General features: G+C 42.2%; 2 protein-coding genes across 2 annotated transcripts in view; both read right to left on the bottom strand.

Moving 5' to 3' along the window:
- The window catches only part of slc6a9 (solute carrier family 6 member 9), a 90077-nt gene extending 81840 nt beyond the window's left edge, over positions 1–8237 (bottom strand). The window contains exon 1 of the mRNA XM_061732799.1: positions 8116–8237. The gene's annotated coding sequence lies outside the window, so the exon portion shown is untranslated. The remainder of the gene's footprint in view (positions 1–8115) is intronic.
- Positions 8238–16209: 7972 nt separating this feature from the next.
- klf17 (Kruppel like factor 17) lies at positions 16210–18825 on the bottom strand. The gene is made up of 3 exons (XM_061732800.1): positions 18660–18825; positions 17409–18546; positions 16210–17255 (listed from the first exon to the last, which is right to left on the bottom strand). The coding sequence occupies exons 1-3, from the start codon at positions 18714–18716 to the stop codon at positions 17080–17082; spliced, it is 1371 nt and encodes a 456-aa protein (XP_061588784.1). The 5' UTR covers positions 18717–18825; the 3' UTR covers positions 16210–17079.
- Positions 18826–19764: the final 939 nt, after the last annotated feature.

Consider the following 19764-nt stretch of genomic DNA (forward strand, 5'->3'; position numbering starts at 1 on the left):
CCTGAAGCAGGAGGTGAGCCCACGGTGGCAGTGGAGGTTGAAGCAAGCGCTGGTGGTGGCAACAGCGAGACTTATTGGCCAAGATGTGAGATGTTAGTGGTGAGGACCTGAAGGGCCTCCGTGATTTGCTTCAGCCTTTGGTCGTGCCTTCCTACCAGGGCTCCTTGAGCGTTGAGGGCCTGGGTGACGGATGTTGGGTCCGCTGGGTCCATATTTTGGCCAGATTATTCTGTTTCGCTCAGTAACAGAATAAACCCAAAAGTGGAACATGGTTCTTTATTTGAACACCACAGCACAAACAGCTGCTGTAGAGGCGCTAGAAGCTACTGGAAAGCTGAGTGATGTGAAATCACTTGGAGGAGCGCAGAGCAGGAAAGTGCTGCAGAGGTGCCAAACTGAGACCCTGAATCGGAGTCGCATGTCGAACGGCACCAAAGAGGACACACGGGTGGTACACAAAGTCATCTGGCAGCAGGCAGCATGAGGAACAGGGCTTTTAACCTGGCACTGATTATCAACCTGCTGCAGGTGCATGGGGTGTGATAACTCCTGAGACCAAACGTCCGCCCAGCCCAGCAAGTAGAAAAACACAGGCCAAACACACAACACCAACACTACAGCCCCAGATCGTAACAAACGTTTTCCAGTTAAAGTTAAACAAGTTATACGACCTTCACTTAAGCAAGAGGAGCCAAAGCGATCCCATAGCTGAGTATTTCTTTTGCAGAGCTCAATTTGCTGGGGAGAAAATGACCTGACGACTAAAAGAACTTCAACTCAGAGCAACATATAAATAAATAGCGTGGTTTCTATTTTATTTTAAGTCCTCTACATATTTTTTCACAAATAAAAATGTTAAGACAGCAAGTATAACTTGTACTACTAGTAAACTAGTAAAACTAACTTGATTTAATTGAACAGACGGATGCAACACCAGTCTCCTGCGCTCAGACAGTCACACAGCTGTTCTGCATGTGCACCGTAACAGGGAGGGAACACTTGGTTCCCTGTCTGACATGATGTACAACACAGTGGGCTAAAATAGCAACCATTATTGTCATGCTTCATACAACGCATCACATTGTTAGGCCTGAAAAGAATCGATGTCTATCAAAGAGGTCAATGTGCAGCACAGTGATTGACGCAGTGTTTTGTCGTGATGGACAGCAGTTCTCACAGATAAAGCAAATACATTGTTACAGGATCTTGAACTCTACTAGACTTTGTTCAGGTTTAGCACAGAGTAAAAGGGGACACCAAACTAGGCATCGCCTCAGACACCTGAACAAAAAAAGTACAAGTGGGAATGAGAAGAACATTAATGGCGCTTTTACACTAGTACCTACTCAGCCCGTCTCGACTCGCATTGCCCTCGTTTCTTTTCAATACCTCAATACCCAGACCAGAAGTAGGAGGTTGGAGTGAAGCTGCTGTGACGTATTTGATTGTGTGATCTAAACGAAGAAGACAACAACACTAAAGATGTAGAACCTGGAGGAGATGATATATGTGCTGCTGGATCTGTGACTTGAGTTTGCTATCAAGTTAAAAAATGAGGGTGAAAGAAGCTTCAAGCGGCAACGCTTTTTTGTTTGTTTGTTTGTCTCGCCGCTGCTGAAAAGTCAGCTGGGAGCCGTGAGCAGCTATGACGTGACAGAGCTCCTGGTGGATCTTGTCATTCCTTGTGGCCCGTCTACATCCCTTTTTAATTTTCTCCTCAGCCACCAGGTTTATGAACATCTGCACCTCAGAGTTGGATCACGAAACATACATTTGCGCTGCCATTGCCTGTCGAATACAATGAACAAGAAGCCGCGAGTCGCTCTTTTGCTGATTTCCGCCTCCTGAGTCAAACGTCTGACAGGCCCCGCCCCCTGACCAATTGATGGCGTGTAGTGTGATGACGTCAGATACAGCCGACTCAGCCCACTTAGAACCTCGGCAGAGTGGTTACAGAAAAAGTATCTACTCGGCACGGTTAGACCCCTAGTGGAGAAGCACAAAACCGAGGCGAGGCGAGTCGAGTCGGGCTGAGTAGGTACTAGTGTAAAAGCGCCATAACATTGTTTACATATATTCTTCCCTGCCATGCTTTGATCATCTCTTTTCCCTGTCTTTGTTCTCTCACTTGTGCTCCTGGTGTTCCCTCTCTGTGCTCCTGTTCCTGAGATTCTTTTGGATTATCCTGCAGTGGCTGTGTTTTCAGTAATCAATTAAAGTCACTGCTTACCACTCCAGCCTCCCTGCCGTTTCCATTTGTTTCCTCAATGGCACCACGCCATGATAGATTACTTTTATCAGAAAAACTGACGTGAGGTTTAGCAGATATGAATAATGATACAAATAGAATAATGACCAACCACAAACATTTTCAGCATCAGAAGGTAGAAAACGAGCCACATTACCACTCATCGCAGCCCTTGCAAGGCGCTACAGGTTAGGCAGCCCCTAAAATCTAAAAGGTCCATCTCATGGCAGCTAAATGCTTCAGACTTAGCACAAAAGTTACCAACAGAAATTAGAGTTTCTGCGACACTTCGGACCATTTCGAGGGCATCATCTCGTCTCTCTTACTCTACAACACAAACCTGCAAAACTAAACTTGACATATTCTTTACAGATAAAGACAACATGTACATCACCGGATAAAAATCAAGCTGTTCGGCATTTACAAAGACTGGATCTGCGTGCAAAGAGCACTTTCTGATAGTTTGAGTACGTTTATGACGTTAATAATGTTTTGGTTTGTGGTGACATGTGAATGATGTTTGTGGATTTAATGTCCTTTTTTTGCCCTGTCCAAACCACCGTATGCTAACAGCACTCACAGCAGAGTCTGATGTGTTCACCTCGCCTTCAGGCACCAGATACCAAACTGAGAGGATCTGTTGGCACCTATACAGGCACCAAGCTCGTTCCACAGGGACCCCACCTAACAACTCACACCCTGGAGGGACCTACATTCTACAAGGCTGTACAAGGAAGGAAAGCCAGAGACCTAAAGCGCTTACTTTTATTGCTGAAGACGAAAGGCTAGACATCCAAGCCAAGCTTCCCTACAAACATTTTAAAGAAGCACAACACCACTTGGTTGGATACTGGTTAGTATCATGTGGTAGTTTGGTACTACTTTAAGAATTACCGCAGTAGTGCAGCTAAACAATCAATCAAATTGAAATGACAATTTGAAATAACAATGAAGCACGTGACTTTGTGGGTAGCACTGTTGCCTCGCATCAAGAAGGTTCCTGGTTCAAGACCCGGAAGGAGTCTTGAATGATCTCCTTGTGCTTGCACAAGGATGCTGTATAGGGTTAAGCAGGTATAAGGCAGAGAATGAATGAATGAATGAATGAATGAATGAATGAATGAATGAATGAATGAATGAATGAATGAATGAATGAATGAATGAATGAATATTACATTGCTACGGTTGCTTAAAACATGCAAACTCACTGGTTTTACAAAGTCACAATGTCCTCTTGTGTGACCATCATGCCCACCAACGGGAAGCACCGTTCTCCTTGTGTACTAGTCACACCAACCCGTGTCTAAGTGCACAGAGGCAGGGAAAGTACTTCTTCTTATATTCTGTTCTTTTAGGACCAGACAGTGGTAATAACTCTGGAAAAAAAAACTGAATGAAATGTTTTGCTTTCCTCTACTTCCATGGTTGTCAACTTAAACAGTACTACGGATACAACATCCAACTTCCTCAGTCTCCATCCCGGGTCCTGGGGTTTGTGTATTAGTAGGAATCGATACCGATCCAATACCAATGTTGAATTCATTGAGGAGACTGAAGGCATCAGGTTTGATTTCAACATGTCTTTCAAACTACACAATAATACAACAAAACACATACAGCATACAAATGTGATGAACTGTTGACTATTTTTTTTTTTTTATTAATAATTGTGCACCATCAGCAATAAATCTTTTAAATCCATCCGAACATCCTCTATCCGTCCCTGCTTGTTCCTACTTAGAGTCTATCTGTTGGAGTCTATCTCCGTTCTCTTCAGGCAAAAGGCCGGGGTACAACCCAGACACGTCATTAGACCGTCACATTTAAGTTCTGAATAAAAGAGAATCAAGTTTAAATAAATAACATGTAGTAGCTGAAAATGAACATAGAAAAAACTCAAGTCTGTGCCATCAAAGGCAGGCATAATGGCGTCTAAGACCCACGATTCAAAACAACCAGGATGTCTGCAGAGCAACTTTGATCATCAAGTTGTTACTTTAAACTCGACAAGTCATTAACCGGCATTCAAGCGCCACTGAACACCGTTTTGGATGTCTTTTATTGAGCATGCTCGGCTGTTGCTCTGCCTGTGTCGCACGTTTCCTTTCTCTGATGCGTATCCAGTCCCAGAGTCTTATTCTGCATCAATTCAGACGGCCCCTCACACCAAAGTCAAATCCAGCGGAACCACTCATTCTTTGTAACGCTAATGTGGAGCAGTTACCGTATTTCTTTTTTCAAGAGTAATGTCTTTCTTGAAAACATGAATCACCTATTTAACCAAAAAAGCTATAAAGCCATTCTTTAAATCCTGGTCTTGTCTGATATGTTGATTTTATGCAAATTGTATTGTTTAACTTATCTACTTTTGTCTTGTACTTTTACTCCAGCATTTGTGTGTGTTTTCTACTCATGTCTATCATATTTATGTTTTATTTATTTCATTCTATTGTATTCTTCTGTTCACCACCTTGGTCAGCGGTTGCTGTTTTTAAAGTGCTTAATTATATACCAAATAAACTTGGTTTGGATTAGTTTAGATATGAAATGTTGTGTAGTCTTTTGTCTATTTTCAAGTTCTCTTTTGCTTTCTGTGCACAACAACGCACTTGAATAGAAACTGAAGTTTGTATTCTTTGTTCTGAATTGAGAATAATATTCAATTTATTTTGGGTAAAAAGAAAAAAACTGTTTGGAATCAATCAGATTGAACAGAATCAAGAACCCAACGAGCCGAAGCTGAAGTGAATCATATAGTACTTAAAGATTCACATCTCTCGGGAATACTTCCTCCACCTGCAACAAGAATTTAAAAAGTTCAACAAGCATAAAGGTCAGCTCCTCATCATATGCCAAGTTTCTGAAAGTCCCAGCTTGAAAGTGTAGAAAAACCAGACTGTCAAGTTATATTAAAAGCAGATGTTATATGCAAAAACAATATGCAAAATGATGTTGAAGATGAGCCTATGCAAAACGATGACAACAGATTGTATAGAATAACTGCCGTCGGGCATTGCGTAATAACTGTGATAAGTCTCCACATGAATCTTTTTTTATTGATAAACTGCTTCTATGTATGTGAATCAGACCAGGATGTTCCACATAAATTATTATTGCTAGGTCTTTTTTTCTCTGGAAAGAGAGGCAGGGTAGCTTTTTCTTCTTTTTTTCAGTCTTGATCCTTGACATGGTTGAACACATTCTAAATCTGAAGGTGAGTAATATCACTCTCTCTGAACCTTTGCCTATGAAGAAGTGCTTTCACGGCATGTTCTGTCACATGAGGTGACAGTCCCCAGGTAGGGTTGCCAAACTGTTTCAGTTTCCATCCACATAAGCTGTTTCCTGAGGTCGTGGAGATCATTTTTAAACATAAGGCAGCACTTCTGCCAAGACTTGAATTAGTGCGCTGAAAAGCTCAGAACCAACCGGAGATGTGCTATGGCGCCCTCTAGTGGCGGCAGCGAGTTTTACAGCTACAAACCGCTCGTCCTTTTACTGTCCGACTCTTTTCAGGATAAACTGAACTTTTACACTCAAAAAAATCATCACTGTGTTTGGAATATTTGCAATAAAATCAGCTTTCTATCATTTAAAAATAAATGTGTATGTGTGTTGTTTAATAGTGTTATAGTAGTACTGCATTACTGCTAACATGAATGTTTTTTCTCATATTCCTTTGTTTTTCTTCAGCTCTGTCCATGCCTCGCCTCCTCCTCCCCCTTCCCCTCCTAATTGCACATTTGGGCATTCCAGAGGCCCAAACATGTCTGGACCAATGCTTTACAAAAGACAACATTGAAATATCTGAGAGCAATGATGTGAAAACTGTCTAATCTAAGTCAAGAGAAAAATTCCACCATAACATAGCTGTACATCAGCGTGATGCCAGAGCACATATGATATATTATTTTCAGCTTTGTTCTATTTGATGATGTTTCATTGCTTTCTGTGGTTTAATTCATTCCTGCTTTTGGGGCTTGCTGAGTACAAACTTTGGTGGTGAGGTTGTTTTATAGCAATAAACATTGGTTTGATTTGACATCCATCCAACAGAATTAGCATTCATTAACATTTGTATTGAATGTAACTGTAAGTCCGTAAGTTCATTAGCTTGTGCACAAAAGTTTCACTGGAGCTTTTCCAAAATAGTTTGCCCAATGGCACTAAAATGCATCCATTAACCTTTGTGGAAACTGATTTCTTTTTTTCTGTGAAAATAATTTTTACAGCTATTTCGACAGTTACAACTATTCATACGCTGTAGTTTTGTAGCTTTCATGAGGATGGATGTCAGCTGGTCATTTCATTTCTCTTTTTCAATGTCTGCATACAGCATCAAACTGGATGTGAAAAACACATTTAAATCATGTTGATGGTTTTTTTCTACATTTTACATGTTACTTCAGTTGCACAACGCATTTATAGCCAAGCTTTAGCTGTCTCACACAAACTTCATTAGCCATGGGTTGCGAATCGAACCTTGCCTGGTTTTGTGAGGACTGTGACCTCTGGGGTACCTAATTTGATTATTTATTAATTCTTTTTAATATTATTTTTCCCACAATAATGATATGCTGGGAAAAACTTTCACAATAAAGGTTGCAGTTCACTGATAATTCCTGCAGCCAGAGTTCCTACACAGAAATGGAAATGTTGATATATTCCTCGGGTGCTGAAGTCCTTTCACACACGCTCACAGCTCAATCTGGAGCCCATAGTTGGGCCTCCTGTTACAGCACAGTTCCACGGGAGATCAAGCCTCTCGGGTAAGACAGAGATCAGAGCATCTCTTAGAAGTAGACCGAGATCTGCAAAAGGTTGCCCTGAGATCTGAAACAACTGTGTCTACATTCAAAAGTAAATGTCTATTCATGTTTGTGTATCTGTGAACATGTATCATATTCCTGTACAGTTTATTTTCCTATTATTGCTGTTATGCATATTTGATGTATTTCCTTATTTCCAATTTTCCTTACGTGTGTTTTTATGTATGTTGTGTATATGTTGGTGGATCTGCGAGGTCTGCCCAAGAGCTGCCTTGTCTTTTGTTTACAGACACGTATATGTGTGTATGTGTTGTATGTATGTGTATGTGTATATACAGTATGTGTATGTATATATATATATATATATATATATATATATATATATATATATTTGTACTTTATTTTTTATACTTTTTTGTATTGTTCTTTTTTAATATGCATATTCGAAATAAAGCTCAATAATAATAATAATAATAGTATGTGCATGTGTTTGTGTGAATGTATAGATACAAGAATTTCTAAACTGTTTTCTTTTATGTGCTTTATATGAAAAGAAAATGATGTTTGTTTTAAATATCAGCCCCAAAAATGTTTTCTACCTAATTTGGGTCCAATGATTTTGACTTATAAACCTGTCAATAAAGTTTTGCATCTTTATGCCTAATGTCATATACATCACAAATGTTAACTGCCTTGCTAATAAATTGTCTTAAAGAATATGAGGTTTAATATCAAGAAGAAAAAAAAAGATGCGATGAAAAGAGGTTGTCATGACAAGGAAGTGTTAAAGGTAAAACTATTGCATTCCCCCCTCCTTTCATCCAGCCCCCTCTCACAATACTGACACTTTAAAATGACCCAAAGCGCAGTCTGAACTGCTCAGCCCTGTGTTATCTTTGTTTTCAGTGAGAAAGCAACTCAAAACATGAACGCTTGTTGATTGTTTTCCCTACAACGCCGTGCCATGTCTCCAGCGTAAAACACGGGCTGCTCCTTTAAAAGGATTTAAATCCAGATTATAGCCGGTGACCACACGTTTATTAACCACTGAAACACAACACACCGTTCCTATTCCTCATTAGAGACGCGTGGTCTTACCGTGGAGGTGAACCCGTGACGTCTTCCACACACGCCCCCTAAGAACAGGTTATTATAATCATTATCATAGTTATATTTTTTTTCCTTCAATATTTGGCTTGTTGGAAGTTGCATCACCTAAGGTTCAGGGGCAAAAGCTCCTCCTCAAACCCCTCCCACCTTTACTACAGGATAGGGGGGGCAACATGTGAGGGGTCTCAATCCGACTAAACCCGACTAGAGGCTGCACCGGTTTATCCTGCTCATTTCATTCCGATAAAGCAGGCTCCCCATCTGGAGTAACCCACCACCACATGTTCAAGGTGTGAATAATAAAATCATCGCAAACTTGAGTCCTTAAGTGATCACCAATCGATTTTTTCCCCCCCAGCAGCAGCAGCAACTCTCTTTACCTCCACACATGTGAACACGTGGACGCTCGTTCTTTTGTTATGCAGAGATGCCGCAACCATTCTCCACGCAGACCTCCGGGATCTTTTTTTATTTTTTATTTTTTTTTTTGGGGGGGGGGGGGGTCACTTTTTTGCAGGCAATTATTTATAGGCAAACCTGTATTCCCCGAGCACGCGTGCTTGCATGATCATGGCAATGAAAATCCAGAGAGAAAGCAGAGGTGGTCCAGACAGACAGGTGTGGTAGGCTGGTGCTGGTGCAGCATCACCCCCCACCCCCCGGGCTGCTCTGGCACCGGGAACACATGCGGCAAACTAGGGATGCATCATGACACTTCGGAGGTTTTGGCATGCAGATGGGGGGGTTTACCTTTTTTTTCCCTCTGGGCCGATCAGGTTGGAGGGTTGTGGGGAGCCAGGAGGAGGAGACGGGCTTTGCAGGCACGGAGATGGTCACAGGCTGCGTGGGGGGGCACGAGGGTGGGGGGCAGCAGTGGAGATTTGTGGGGAACATTGTTCTCATGATTTTAGACCATGGAACCCACAACGGTCGGGGGTGAACAACTGTGGTCCAAAATTTGGTGGACCTTTTTGTTTAAGAGAAAAAAAACAACGTATTATGTAGGGGAGACCGGGGCTTGTTGTCACACTTTTTTACTCTCTTATATATTTCTTGTAATCAATACATCACATATAAAACAAATGTGTACCAGATGAAAGACAAAAGTCTCAGTTGTATATTTTGTATTCATATCATGTTCATATCTTGTGTCAGTGCAGAGTTATTACCAATCAAATAGAGATTGTGAACATGTCTCAAGTTGCCCCGCCTAACGGGTAAGTTGTCACACTATATGGGGTAAGATGTCACACTGGATTTTGCAATTAATAAAACAAGGACAAAACTATTCTTATTGATATTTTTTTACTTGAATGTGAATAAACCTTGACATAAAACATTATGCAACATTAAACTAGTCCCAAACTAAACCTGGAAGATCTATTCAACAACCTAAAACAAAACCTGACCTCAGTCAGTCCTGGAACATCCAGTCATAAAGTTTCAAACAAAACCTGACCTCACTAGTCAGACTCCTCATCTGAGTCTCAGTTCTGACATAGGCTACTCTACATACACTGATTTGCCAGGGGTGCATTTTTCATGGGCCCATCCTTTGCATGTTACGCACTGCACCCAGGTTTCTCCTGGGCGGCTGTTTCCAAACGGCTCTACACAGACCAGACAGCCCATCAATGGAGAGGGGTGAGGAGTGGTTGTCAAGGAGGAGCAAGCAAGGCTTCTCCTTTGAACACTTGGCATGTTCCACAAAATGATGAAGGAAATCAACAAAGTGTTGGTCTTTCATCCACCCTGTCTTATTTGCTCCACCTTTGCTGCCAGGTGACCCATTGTCGATGGAGTGATCATAAAAGTGCACCCGAGGAAATATAAAGTAGGGGGGGATACAGGATGCCTTAATCTCTTCTCTAACAAGTCCACATTTATACCGCTAGGATTTTTATCTGAAAGAAGACTAATATTAAATATATAAAGTTAATATCTTTTACTTCGGCTGGTGGAAAATGGTTAATTGGTGCTCATCTCCAACTTACAATGTGTTGGTGTCTTCTCACACTGGACATGATACCTGACTATGTACAGGAAGAAAACTAGTATTCCACTTTTTAGCTTCCCCCTTTGGTGAAGAAGATAATTACAATGTGACAAGTTACCCGTGTGACAACAAGCCCCGGTGTCCTATTTTAGATGGAAAGTCCAATTGTCCTTGTTCTGCTGTCAAGAGTCAGCCAGGGTGGGAGTCCAAAGTTACTCTTCTTGGAATTGGGCCACAGTTGGGACAGGAACTACACAATGTTTGCTAAGATAATGTAGATATTACATTAAAACTGATTTAAATGCTTTGGCTCATGTAGTACATAAATAAGAATTTCCTTTGTTTGCTCATCTTTCTAATTTTCATTCAGCCTCCATAACGAGGGGCATGCTATGAACGCTGATTTGGTGCCTATTTATTTCTAAGAAGTTGTTGTTTTTTTTTACATGACTTGTAATTTGAAATCATTATATATCGGTAAGTAGGTTTTTCCAGCGGACACATCTCACATAAACCTGCACTGCACGCCTTTATGAGTAGGAAAGGTTTAAAACCAAGTCTAATAATCACTCAGTGCGGTTACATACACATCAAAATCAAGCTACTGGCAACAATCTAGTTAAGGATTAAACTGGAGGTTCAGAGAAATCCAAGTATACATGCGCGAGAAGACAATGGAATATTGAGTGAGGTGCGTTCGACTCCGTGATGCTGGGTGGCGCCAAACCCACTTTTGCATTGGTTTTCTTCCAGTTAGTTCTTTGTTGTTCGTCTTCTTCTTCTCCTACTGTGTTGATATTCTGGCTTTCGTGGTGTTGTCACTTCCAGAAGGGGGAGTCCCGGGGCAGTCACTAGCTCGGCTAAGCGTATACATGCCGGAATATCTTGAATTAGAACCGCATTATCTGACACTAACAGCTCGATGTCAAGAGCTTCAGTTCTGTTCGACTACAGCCCAGCTAAGGTGTATAGGCCTACGTGGCTTTTAAATATTGGATATTGTTCGGATTAAGACAACAATTCCACTTTATGTTAGTGCATGTAAACGTACTGAGTGATTCTGGTCCTGCAGTCACACAGAATCAGACTCCCTAACTGCAGAACCTTATTACCTCTATATGCTATCTATACATATGAATTCTGTAGCTTGAGGATGCTAAAACTCAAATCAGTCAAGCAATTCTTCAGGAGTTAGAGCTGAAAGTTACCCTCACTGTTAGCGGTCTGCTAAAATGTGGAGGTCAAAGTTTTCCCCTGGCCCTTCTTTGAGCCAGAGGGGTAAGATTTGAGTGATCGAGGAGAGGCATGTCTGAGTTAAAGTGTCAAAAAGTGCCTTTTCTTTCTTAGAATAATAAGAATGGGAGCTGCAAAATCTTGACATTGTGTTTCCAGAGTCAAAGGTAAAGTGTGACCATAAATCAAAGTGTTCTTAAAACATTCAAACATTTGGATTGTCACTGATCTGTTTCTGCCAAGACACAGCACAAGCAGACTTTGACTTCTGACCTAGTGACGGTTGACAAAACCCAGAAGCCTGCAGTGTTAGGTAAACACAGCTACAGGCGCTCATGATGCTCGCTTCCTTGGCAACACACACTCACAAGCACTCGCACAGAATACTAATACATTACTCCCACTAAGGTGAACTGGCCCAAGGATTGTGCTGCAGATTGGTTTAACATCTACCCCTGTTTGATTGTTGCTTGTGTTAAATCCATTAGGATCGTATCAATTGTTCCCAAACTCTGTGCTAGTGTCTTTAATGTGTTACCTTTTGTTAAAACACAAAGACTTTCAACACCACTGTTTTCTAAAGGAAGACTAACTGACTTAGAAGTGTGTAAATGTCCTCTGGTTAGATTCAGTTCAATTCAATTAAGAAATACTATATTTATCACAGAAGGGAAATTTATTGTTGCAGTTGTCATTTAAGTATCTTCAAAGTTTAGTTGTAGAAGTTTACAGCTGTGGGCAGGAATGATCTCCTGTAGTGATCTGTGTTGCAGCCGATCTGATGAGCCTCTGACTGAAGATACTCTGTTGCTGAATTTGTGAAGAGGATCCTCAGGGTTATCCATGATCTTCATTTCATGAAGTATCCTCCTTCACACAATCGTCTCGAGAAGCTCCAGAACCGAGTCAGCCCTCTGTATCTGCTCAGTTTCTTGAAGGCACTGGCTCTGATGCTGCTCCCCAACACATGACTGCAGATGGGATTGCCCTCTCCACATCTGACTTATAGAAGCTATTCAGCAAACCTGCAAACGCTGAAGGACCTAAGCTTTCTTTATAAGTAAAGCCTGCTCTGTCCTTTCTTACAAACAGCATCGGTTTTGTATATCCAGTCTGCAGATATTTATACTCATCCACCATCTCCACTTCTTCTCCCATGATGTAAAAAACAACTTGATCCTGGCTCTCTCCTAAAATCCACAATAATCTCCTTCACCTTGTTCGCCTTCAAGATGAGATGATTGCTCTCACGCCATGCTACAAAACGGTCCACAATTTCTCTGTCCATCACTGAAACACCCCACACCTGCAGAGTCATCCAAGTATTACTGCATATGACTGGACTTGGGCTTGTACTGGAAGTCTGAGGTGGACAGCGTGAAGAGGAACGGTGAGAGGACAGTTCCCTGTGGTGCTCCTGTGCTGCTGACCACCTGGCCAGACACACAAGCATTCACTCTCACAAACTGTGCTCCGTTTGTCAGGTATTCAGTCATCCAGGTGATTGTGGAGGCATCCACCTGTGTCTTCTGGAGTCTCTTATGTGCTGCATGCAAAGGAAACATCTCCCACCCCGATGCTATCGAAGAACACATGGAAGAATTGCATAAAACCTTCACTTGTTATTCTAAACCCAAAACGTTCAAAGCCTCCTCTGTATTTTGACAGAGGCCTGTGGTTCCATCCTCTGGTGTGGTTTCTTGATATTAATTATGAAGATTCACACGGAAAACTTTAATTAATTAGTACACAAATGTATTGTTTCAGTCCTGTTTATGGAGCTATGAGGACAAAGAGAAATAATATCTTACAACACTGGTTTAGAGATGGAGCATTGGGCATTTTGTCCATGTATAAAAGTAAACTTAATTTAGCCCTGTTCATTCACCTTAGTATTTGGTAGTATTTGTTTCTACTTTGATTTGTAGTTTGAACAATTTTCATACCAGCATATGCTCGGCAGCATAATGGGAGTATTGGGCACTAGATGTCTCCTTGATGGACTAGGCTACGGGATGTAAAAAACCCCCCAAAAAAACAGACCCAGATACACGCTTTATGGCATCTAGGGAAAATAAAAATATGAAAAAGACTCGAATAACTTCCTAAACGCCAACTGAACTATAAGTGAGCAGATAAAATGAAATTGTCTGTGAATTCCGTAGGCCCCTTATGAACTGCTTAGCTGTGGTTATGCTCAGGTACATGGGTGAGACTCCCATGTATTTAAGGCCATTTATATTTCAGATAGTTCTCACATACAAACGGTTAGGTCATTGTAACATATTCAGGTTGGGGGATAAAAAAGGATATAATGCAGATATATGGATCATAAGGTTAAGTTCAGAGGTAGTTGGACAATGAGAGTTTTTACGATTTTGTCACCACCGAAATTCATTTGTAATAAAACAATTAAGAGGTTACAAAAGTATAGAGTTTCAGCTTTAATTTATGAGCTGTCACAAAAAAGATCACACCCTTTAGGAATTATAGTCATTTTAAGTGAGGTAACTTCATTTTCAAGGACTCAAATGTATTTGGACAATTAAAGGAAACAACGTTTATTGGCAGTTGGCCAGGAGCAGTCCATTCTGTTATTATTTCAAGTCACATGAAGCTGATAAAAGGCCTCTGGAGTTGATATCAGATCGGCAGGTCGGCATTTGACAACTGCTTGACCGGAGCAACTAATATGAAGTACCGGGATATCTCAATGAAAGGGAAGGTGACCATCTTTAGGCTAAAAAAAATAAAAAGATGGAACTAAAGCACTTGATTTGGCCAAATAAACACTTCAGTACTTTCTTATAAAAAAAACACTGGAAGATAAAAGTGGAAAAGGTGTGTCATTGTCAGAATCAACCGTTGAGACATGACATGTTCATGAAAGTAAATGCATGAATTCAGAATAACACGTTAGAAATAGGAATGCAATGTATGCTTTCCAAAAGAAAAATGTGCTTGCTCAATAATGATAAATTAAACCGATGTTCTTAAGAGATACAGTATCTTGTAATTAAATTCATAAGCTCACATTGCTGTGTACTGTGAAGGTTTTAAATAAAACAACACAACTTCTCAACAGCTGCTTGTTTAATAATGTTTCAATAAAGATCTGATTTTAAATAAGACCCATTTCCGCTCAACCCAGGAGATAGCTGAAGAGACTAACGTACCTACAGTAACAGCTCCAGGTGTTGTTTATAAAAATAAATGAATCATTGATTTTATAATTATTTTGTTTCATACACTCATGGATTGCTAGAACAGTTATTAATGTTATCAGTAATGCCCAGCTCCAAGTAATAGTTTTATATTTAGAAAATATGCCCTTAATGTGAAGCCAAGATTAATGGTATGCACATATGTGAGATTAAAAACAATAATTCCATAAAGGTGAAGCATTGATATTGTATTGGCTGTGCTTCAGACAAATCAAGATGAATCTATTCATGATTCACAAGGCTACACTTGAGCTAAAAGCGTCTCTAAACATGCACTCAAGCTACTGAATCATCTCATAGGTGATAGGTTTGATCTATTAAAGGTTCATACAAAAAACAACCATACACTGTATATCAGCAGTAGAAAATTAACCAAGGACGACATCTAGTGGAGAAACAAAGGAACGACAACGAAGGCAAATCTATACCTGATATACAGCAGTGTTTCCCAACCCTGGTCCTCGAGGCACACGGTCTGTTCTGTTTCCCTTCATCATCACACCTGATTCTAATTAATGATCTAATTAGCTTGTCATCAAGGTCTGCACAGTTCTGTTGATGACACAGCCACTTGAAGCAGGGAGACATCTAAAACATGCAGGACAGTCGAGGACCAGGGTTGGGAAACACTGATATACAGGATATATATTGTGGTGACCCCGGAGTGAGACAGGAGAAGAGTTTACCACCAGGGAGAGCTACACGCTCTAGGAAGCAGCAAGGCACAAACACACCTGGATCAGACACGTCATTTGGGAAGAGAGGGCATCCCGGCCCAGCTGCTGGGAATCAAGGCCTGATCAGCTGGGGGGATAAGAGGAAGCTAGCAGAAGCCAGAGGGGAGATTCATAGTGTGGTGAGACTATAAGCACATTTTAGACTAGTGACTAGTCAGTGTGACTGTTGGTTCATCTATTACAGTCAAACCACTGATTTTTTCCCCCTCTTTTGTCCACTCGGTCGGAGGAATTCGAGCCAGTTGGGAACAAGGACTTAACGCTGTCCTGTGCTGGGTTTTTTTTTTTTTTTTTCAATAAATGGCTTCTTAGTCATTTTCTAAACCCAAAACCTGGTGTTTTGCTATTGTGCAGTCAGGGGTATCTACCCCATCCCTCCAGGGTCACCACTAATACATATATATATATATATATATATATATATATATATATTGGTGGAAACCCAACTCTCCTTTTATTCAGACTTTATTGCTGAATTCTGACTTTAATGCTTGCATTCAAAACAGTCATTTGGCAATCAGGACACAAATGATAAATAAATTAAGACAATTATGTAATAATTAATATGTAATAAAACTATGACACGGTACTGCCCTGACCAACCTGTCAATTTATAAGTGAACATTAGGAGGCAGTGTTTCATAAGCGGAGATGAGACAACATGGTAGTTAGATGATAGGAATCACCAAACTTATGTTGTCATCCCCCCCCCATTAAATCATACATTGCCTTCAGATACAGTTTAGATGCAGATTATAAGGCAACAGTTCACTTTCTCTGAGCCTGAAAAGTAAAAAAACACTAACATGGTATTAAACCGTGACTGATGTGGAATCGTGTTAAAATACTGGTTTGATGCAATATATAAATGGTGTAGAAGACAATGTAGAAGTAATTGTAAAAGTACTTTTATTATTAAGCCCTTGAGTGCATATAAAACAATTGCATTCCAGGAGAATTATACATGTAAGCTTACAATTCATTTTCAAGTATAGCAGTTTAACCATTGGTTACAGTGTGTATTTCTTCATTCTTAAAACAAAATAAAAAAAAAAACATTTAATCTCTCCTTGACAAAACTCATGTCTGGGCCTGTTATGAGCTGTAGATGAACTGAGTAAAATGAGTGTGGGCTGGCACTACCTGGTATTTCTGGATTGTTACAGCCTGCATGTGTTGGTCACCGCTCAAGCAAATATTCACAAAACTGAAGAAAAGACCTAAAGTGGAGCCAACAACAGGCAACAAATCTATTGCATCTATTGAGAAGACATCATTTTTTAAAAGTCACGACTGAAACCCTGATCTGATTTGAGTATAGTCTCAAAGACAGAACATGTAAACATTGGAAAAATACACATCAGTATATACAAAATTCTGGGTCCTGCCCACAGTGAGAAAACAAGCAATCTCATTAAGGCACTCACCAACAACCAATAACTTATTATAAAGAGAGAGGGTGAGGAAATGTCTTAAATACTAAACTAGTATAACTTAGCTAGTGTTTTTCATGTATGCACAAATATATATACAAAAACATCAGAGGCACTTGCTTGTCTGAGGCACTTTTGGAAAGAAAAAAAAAAAAAAAACACCACCTGTTTCCCAGCAGTAAACTTGCATTACCTAACAAAGCACATTAGGCCCCTTTGCAACATTCATTTGGGACAGTCAGTAGCAGGAATAAGCCACCTCCTGGTTATTTATTGATCATGTCCAGGATCCCTTGACGCAGAGATGTGCACCAGCAGCCAGGAGAGGCCTACATGTGCCTCTTCATGTGGAGGGCCAGGTGGTCGGAGCGGGAGAAGGCGCGCTCGCAGAGGTGGCACTGGAACGGTCTGTGCCCGGTGTGCTTCCTGAAGTGACGCGTCAGCTCGTCTGATCTGGCAAACTTCCAGCCGCAGCCTTCCCAGTTGCAGTGGTAGGGCTTTTCACCTGAGAAACAAACGTGGTGGGGGTTTAGTTTTCCAGTGCGTGAACAACATTTCATTATGTCTATGAATAACAGTTTGGAGAGGTGAACTTGTAAAGCCTGCATTATGGTTCTGGAACCATAATTCAGGCTTAATCAGCCTTAAGTGTTCTCACCTGTGTGCGTCCTCATGTGCGCTTTGAGGTGAGAGCTCTTGGTGTAGGTTTTCCCACATCCGGGGAACTCGCAGTTGTGCGTCGCAGCGCGTTTCCTGACGCACGACCGGCGGCCTCGCCGCTGCTTGATGGATCCCACCTCGTCGTGCTCGTAAAAGTCCAGCAAGGACGGCGAGGAAGGAGGCGTGAGCATCATCCCCTGCATGGAGCTGGAGTGGTGCTGCTGGTGGACGTGCACGGGCTCCCCTTGCACGCCGTACTGTCCCCGGAACTGGTGCGCGTAATGCGGGTGGTACGGGTGCGCATGGTTCATGAACTGGTTCGGGAGGTGGTGGCTATTATTGGGATGGGGATGGGAGCTCAGGCTCGAGTTCATTTGCACTATGTGGCAGTCTGCGTGTCCGTGAAAAGCGGACTGGTGCACGGGTGGCCTGCTGAACCCCTGCAACCCGCCCGCAACCGAAACCTGCGCCTGCGTAAAAACGTCTGGGTGCACGGAGCGCGTAATTGGCTGTTTCTCATACACCTGCTCCATGAAGTTCCCCCCGCCAGCAGCCACCATGCAAGACTGAACCCCAGGCTCCGTTTTGATTTTGTATCCAAGCGGGGAAGGAGATTCGGCCACCTTGGGGTGCGCGGGAGCTGACGGGATGGAGACTTGGCTCAACGATCTCAGTTCGGTGTACTCTGTCTTGACCTGTCTGTCCGGCGAGCTCTCACTCGGGTAGCCGATCACATCAGGGGTGAGAAGCTCCGCCATGAGGCTGCGCATCGGGGTGGGTTCCCGGAGGTTTAGGGTGCCGTGGCAGCCCTGTCCTCCAGCCAGGTGAGGAGAAACGTGATCGCTGCAGTCGGACAGGTAACCCCCGCTGCAGCTGTCCGGCGACCTCGGCAGGGAGTACGCGCACGGCATCTGCTGCTGCTGTGGGGGGGAAACGTTCCCGATGGCGTTATTCCCGACGGGATCGGTGCCGAGCGTGTTGGACAAAATGAACTCGAGGTCCAGAAACTTCCCCAGCTCGTCTTCTTCTTTGGGGGGCAGCGCGGGGGACTGCACGATGCTGAACTCCACCTCGATGCAGCTGGGGTTGTCTGCGCCACCTGCGGAGCTGCGCGCAACCTCACCCATCTTTGACAGCTGGAGAGAGAGGAGATCCAGAAAATGTTAGAAAGAGAAACAGAGAAACAAAATGATACAGAAAATCACAAAACCATCAAAAAATTTAATTCCAAATTAAATAATCAACTTACATTGTCTGTCAATTTGAAAAACGTAATAGAAGGCACCATTGCTTCAGCCGCAGCCATAGTCGTCTCTGCGGGGAGAGAAATAAAAAAAAGATCTAAAAACTCGAGCAGACGCAACTCTCTGCGTCCATAGAGTCAGTGGTTTCGTGCGAGCAGCTGACAGCAGTTCCAGGATTCAGGATGTGGACATGAGCCCGACTGAAGACTCTTTTATAGCACATTTAAAGAGGTGTGGCCTCAGCTGGGCCTACACGGGAATAGACACGTGCATCCCCACTCTGAAAGCGGGTGAGTTCCAGTTACATCACGAATAATAATAATAATAATAATAATAATAATAGGCTATTACTACAAATATGATATGTTTGCCTCTCGAGCTGTGTGTAAGTCCCCATTTATTGATTGTAAATAACCTAAATAGATTTGAAAAGTTGAGAAGTCTCCAAAAACACTCCAGTCATACACAGGCTGACATGGTTTCACGCACGCCACAGCATTTCACTGCAACAGGGGGCGACTCTGGGACACCCGAAACTTCATCATCATATGAACAACATTGTATAACCCGTCTAAAGGCTGATTTATGGTTCCGCGTTACACTACCGCAGAGCCTACGGCGTATGTGCGCGTCGCCGCGTATCTTACGCCGTAGGCTCTGCGTCCATTTAACGCAGAACCATAATTCAGGTTTAAGGTCTCCATAAAAGCTGTTTTATTATTGCAATTGTTTATGTGATGATTCTGAGAGGTCGGACCGTTGCTAAATCCAGTTAAGTGACTTTTCTCCTCAAACTGCCGTCACGTAGGCCTATTTACAATGTAAATGCCTGCATGGGTTTCACCGCAGCCGCTCTCAGTCAGTCATCATTCACGCGTCCCGCACTCAGCCCTGCCCGTTCAGCACGAACACTGGCGTGTGAACCGCCGACCCATTCCCGGTGCTCATCATGCCAATCGAGACAATTTGTTAATCCGAGAGTAAACAAAGGCCTGCTGCGTGTTTGTTCAAGATCAACCCCCCACCACCCCAGCAGCCAAGTACAGCCCTGCAGTCATCGATGCGCAGGTGGAGGAGTCAGGGAACACCTGAAGGAAGAAGGAATGCAAA

Source organism: Cololabis saira, chromosome 10 (genome assembly GCF_033807715.1).
Source record: "Cololabis saira isolate AMF1-May2022 chromosome 10, fColSai1.1, whole genome shotgun sequence".
In the NCBI taxonomy this organism is placed as follows: Eukaryota; Metazoa; Chordata; class Actinopteri; order Beloniformes; family Belonidae; genus Cololabis; species Cololabis saira.

What these genes read in the sequence shown, in the direction of transcription:
- klf17 (XM_061732800.1), bottom strand. Translation starts at nt 18,716, where the DNA reads ATGGCTGCGGCTGAAGCAATGGTGCCTTCTATTACGTTTTTCAAATTG. An exon ending in TTTTCAAATTGACAGACAAT is followed by an intron (nt 18,547 to 18,659) that starts GTAAGTTGATTA and finishes CTCTCTCTCCAG; the next exon opens with CTGTCAAAGATGGGTGAGGT. An exon ending in GCACATGAGGACGCACACAG is followed by an intron (nt 17,256 to 17,408) that starts GTGAGAACACTT and finishes TTTGTTTCTCAG; the next exon opens with GTGAAAAGCCCTACCACTGC.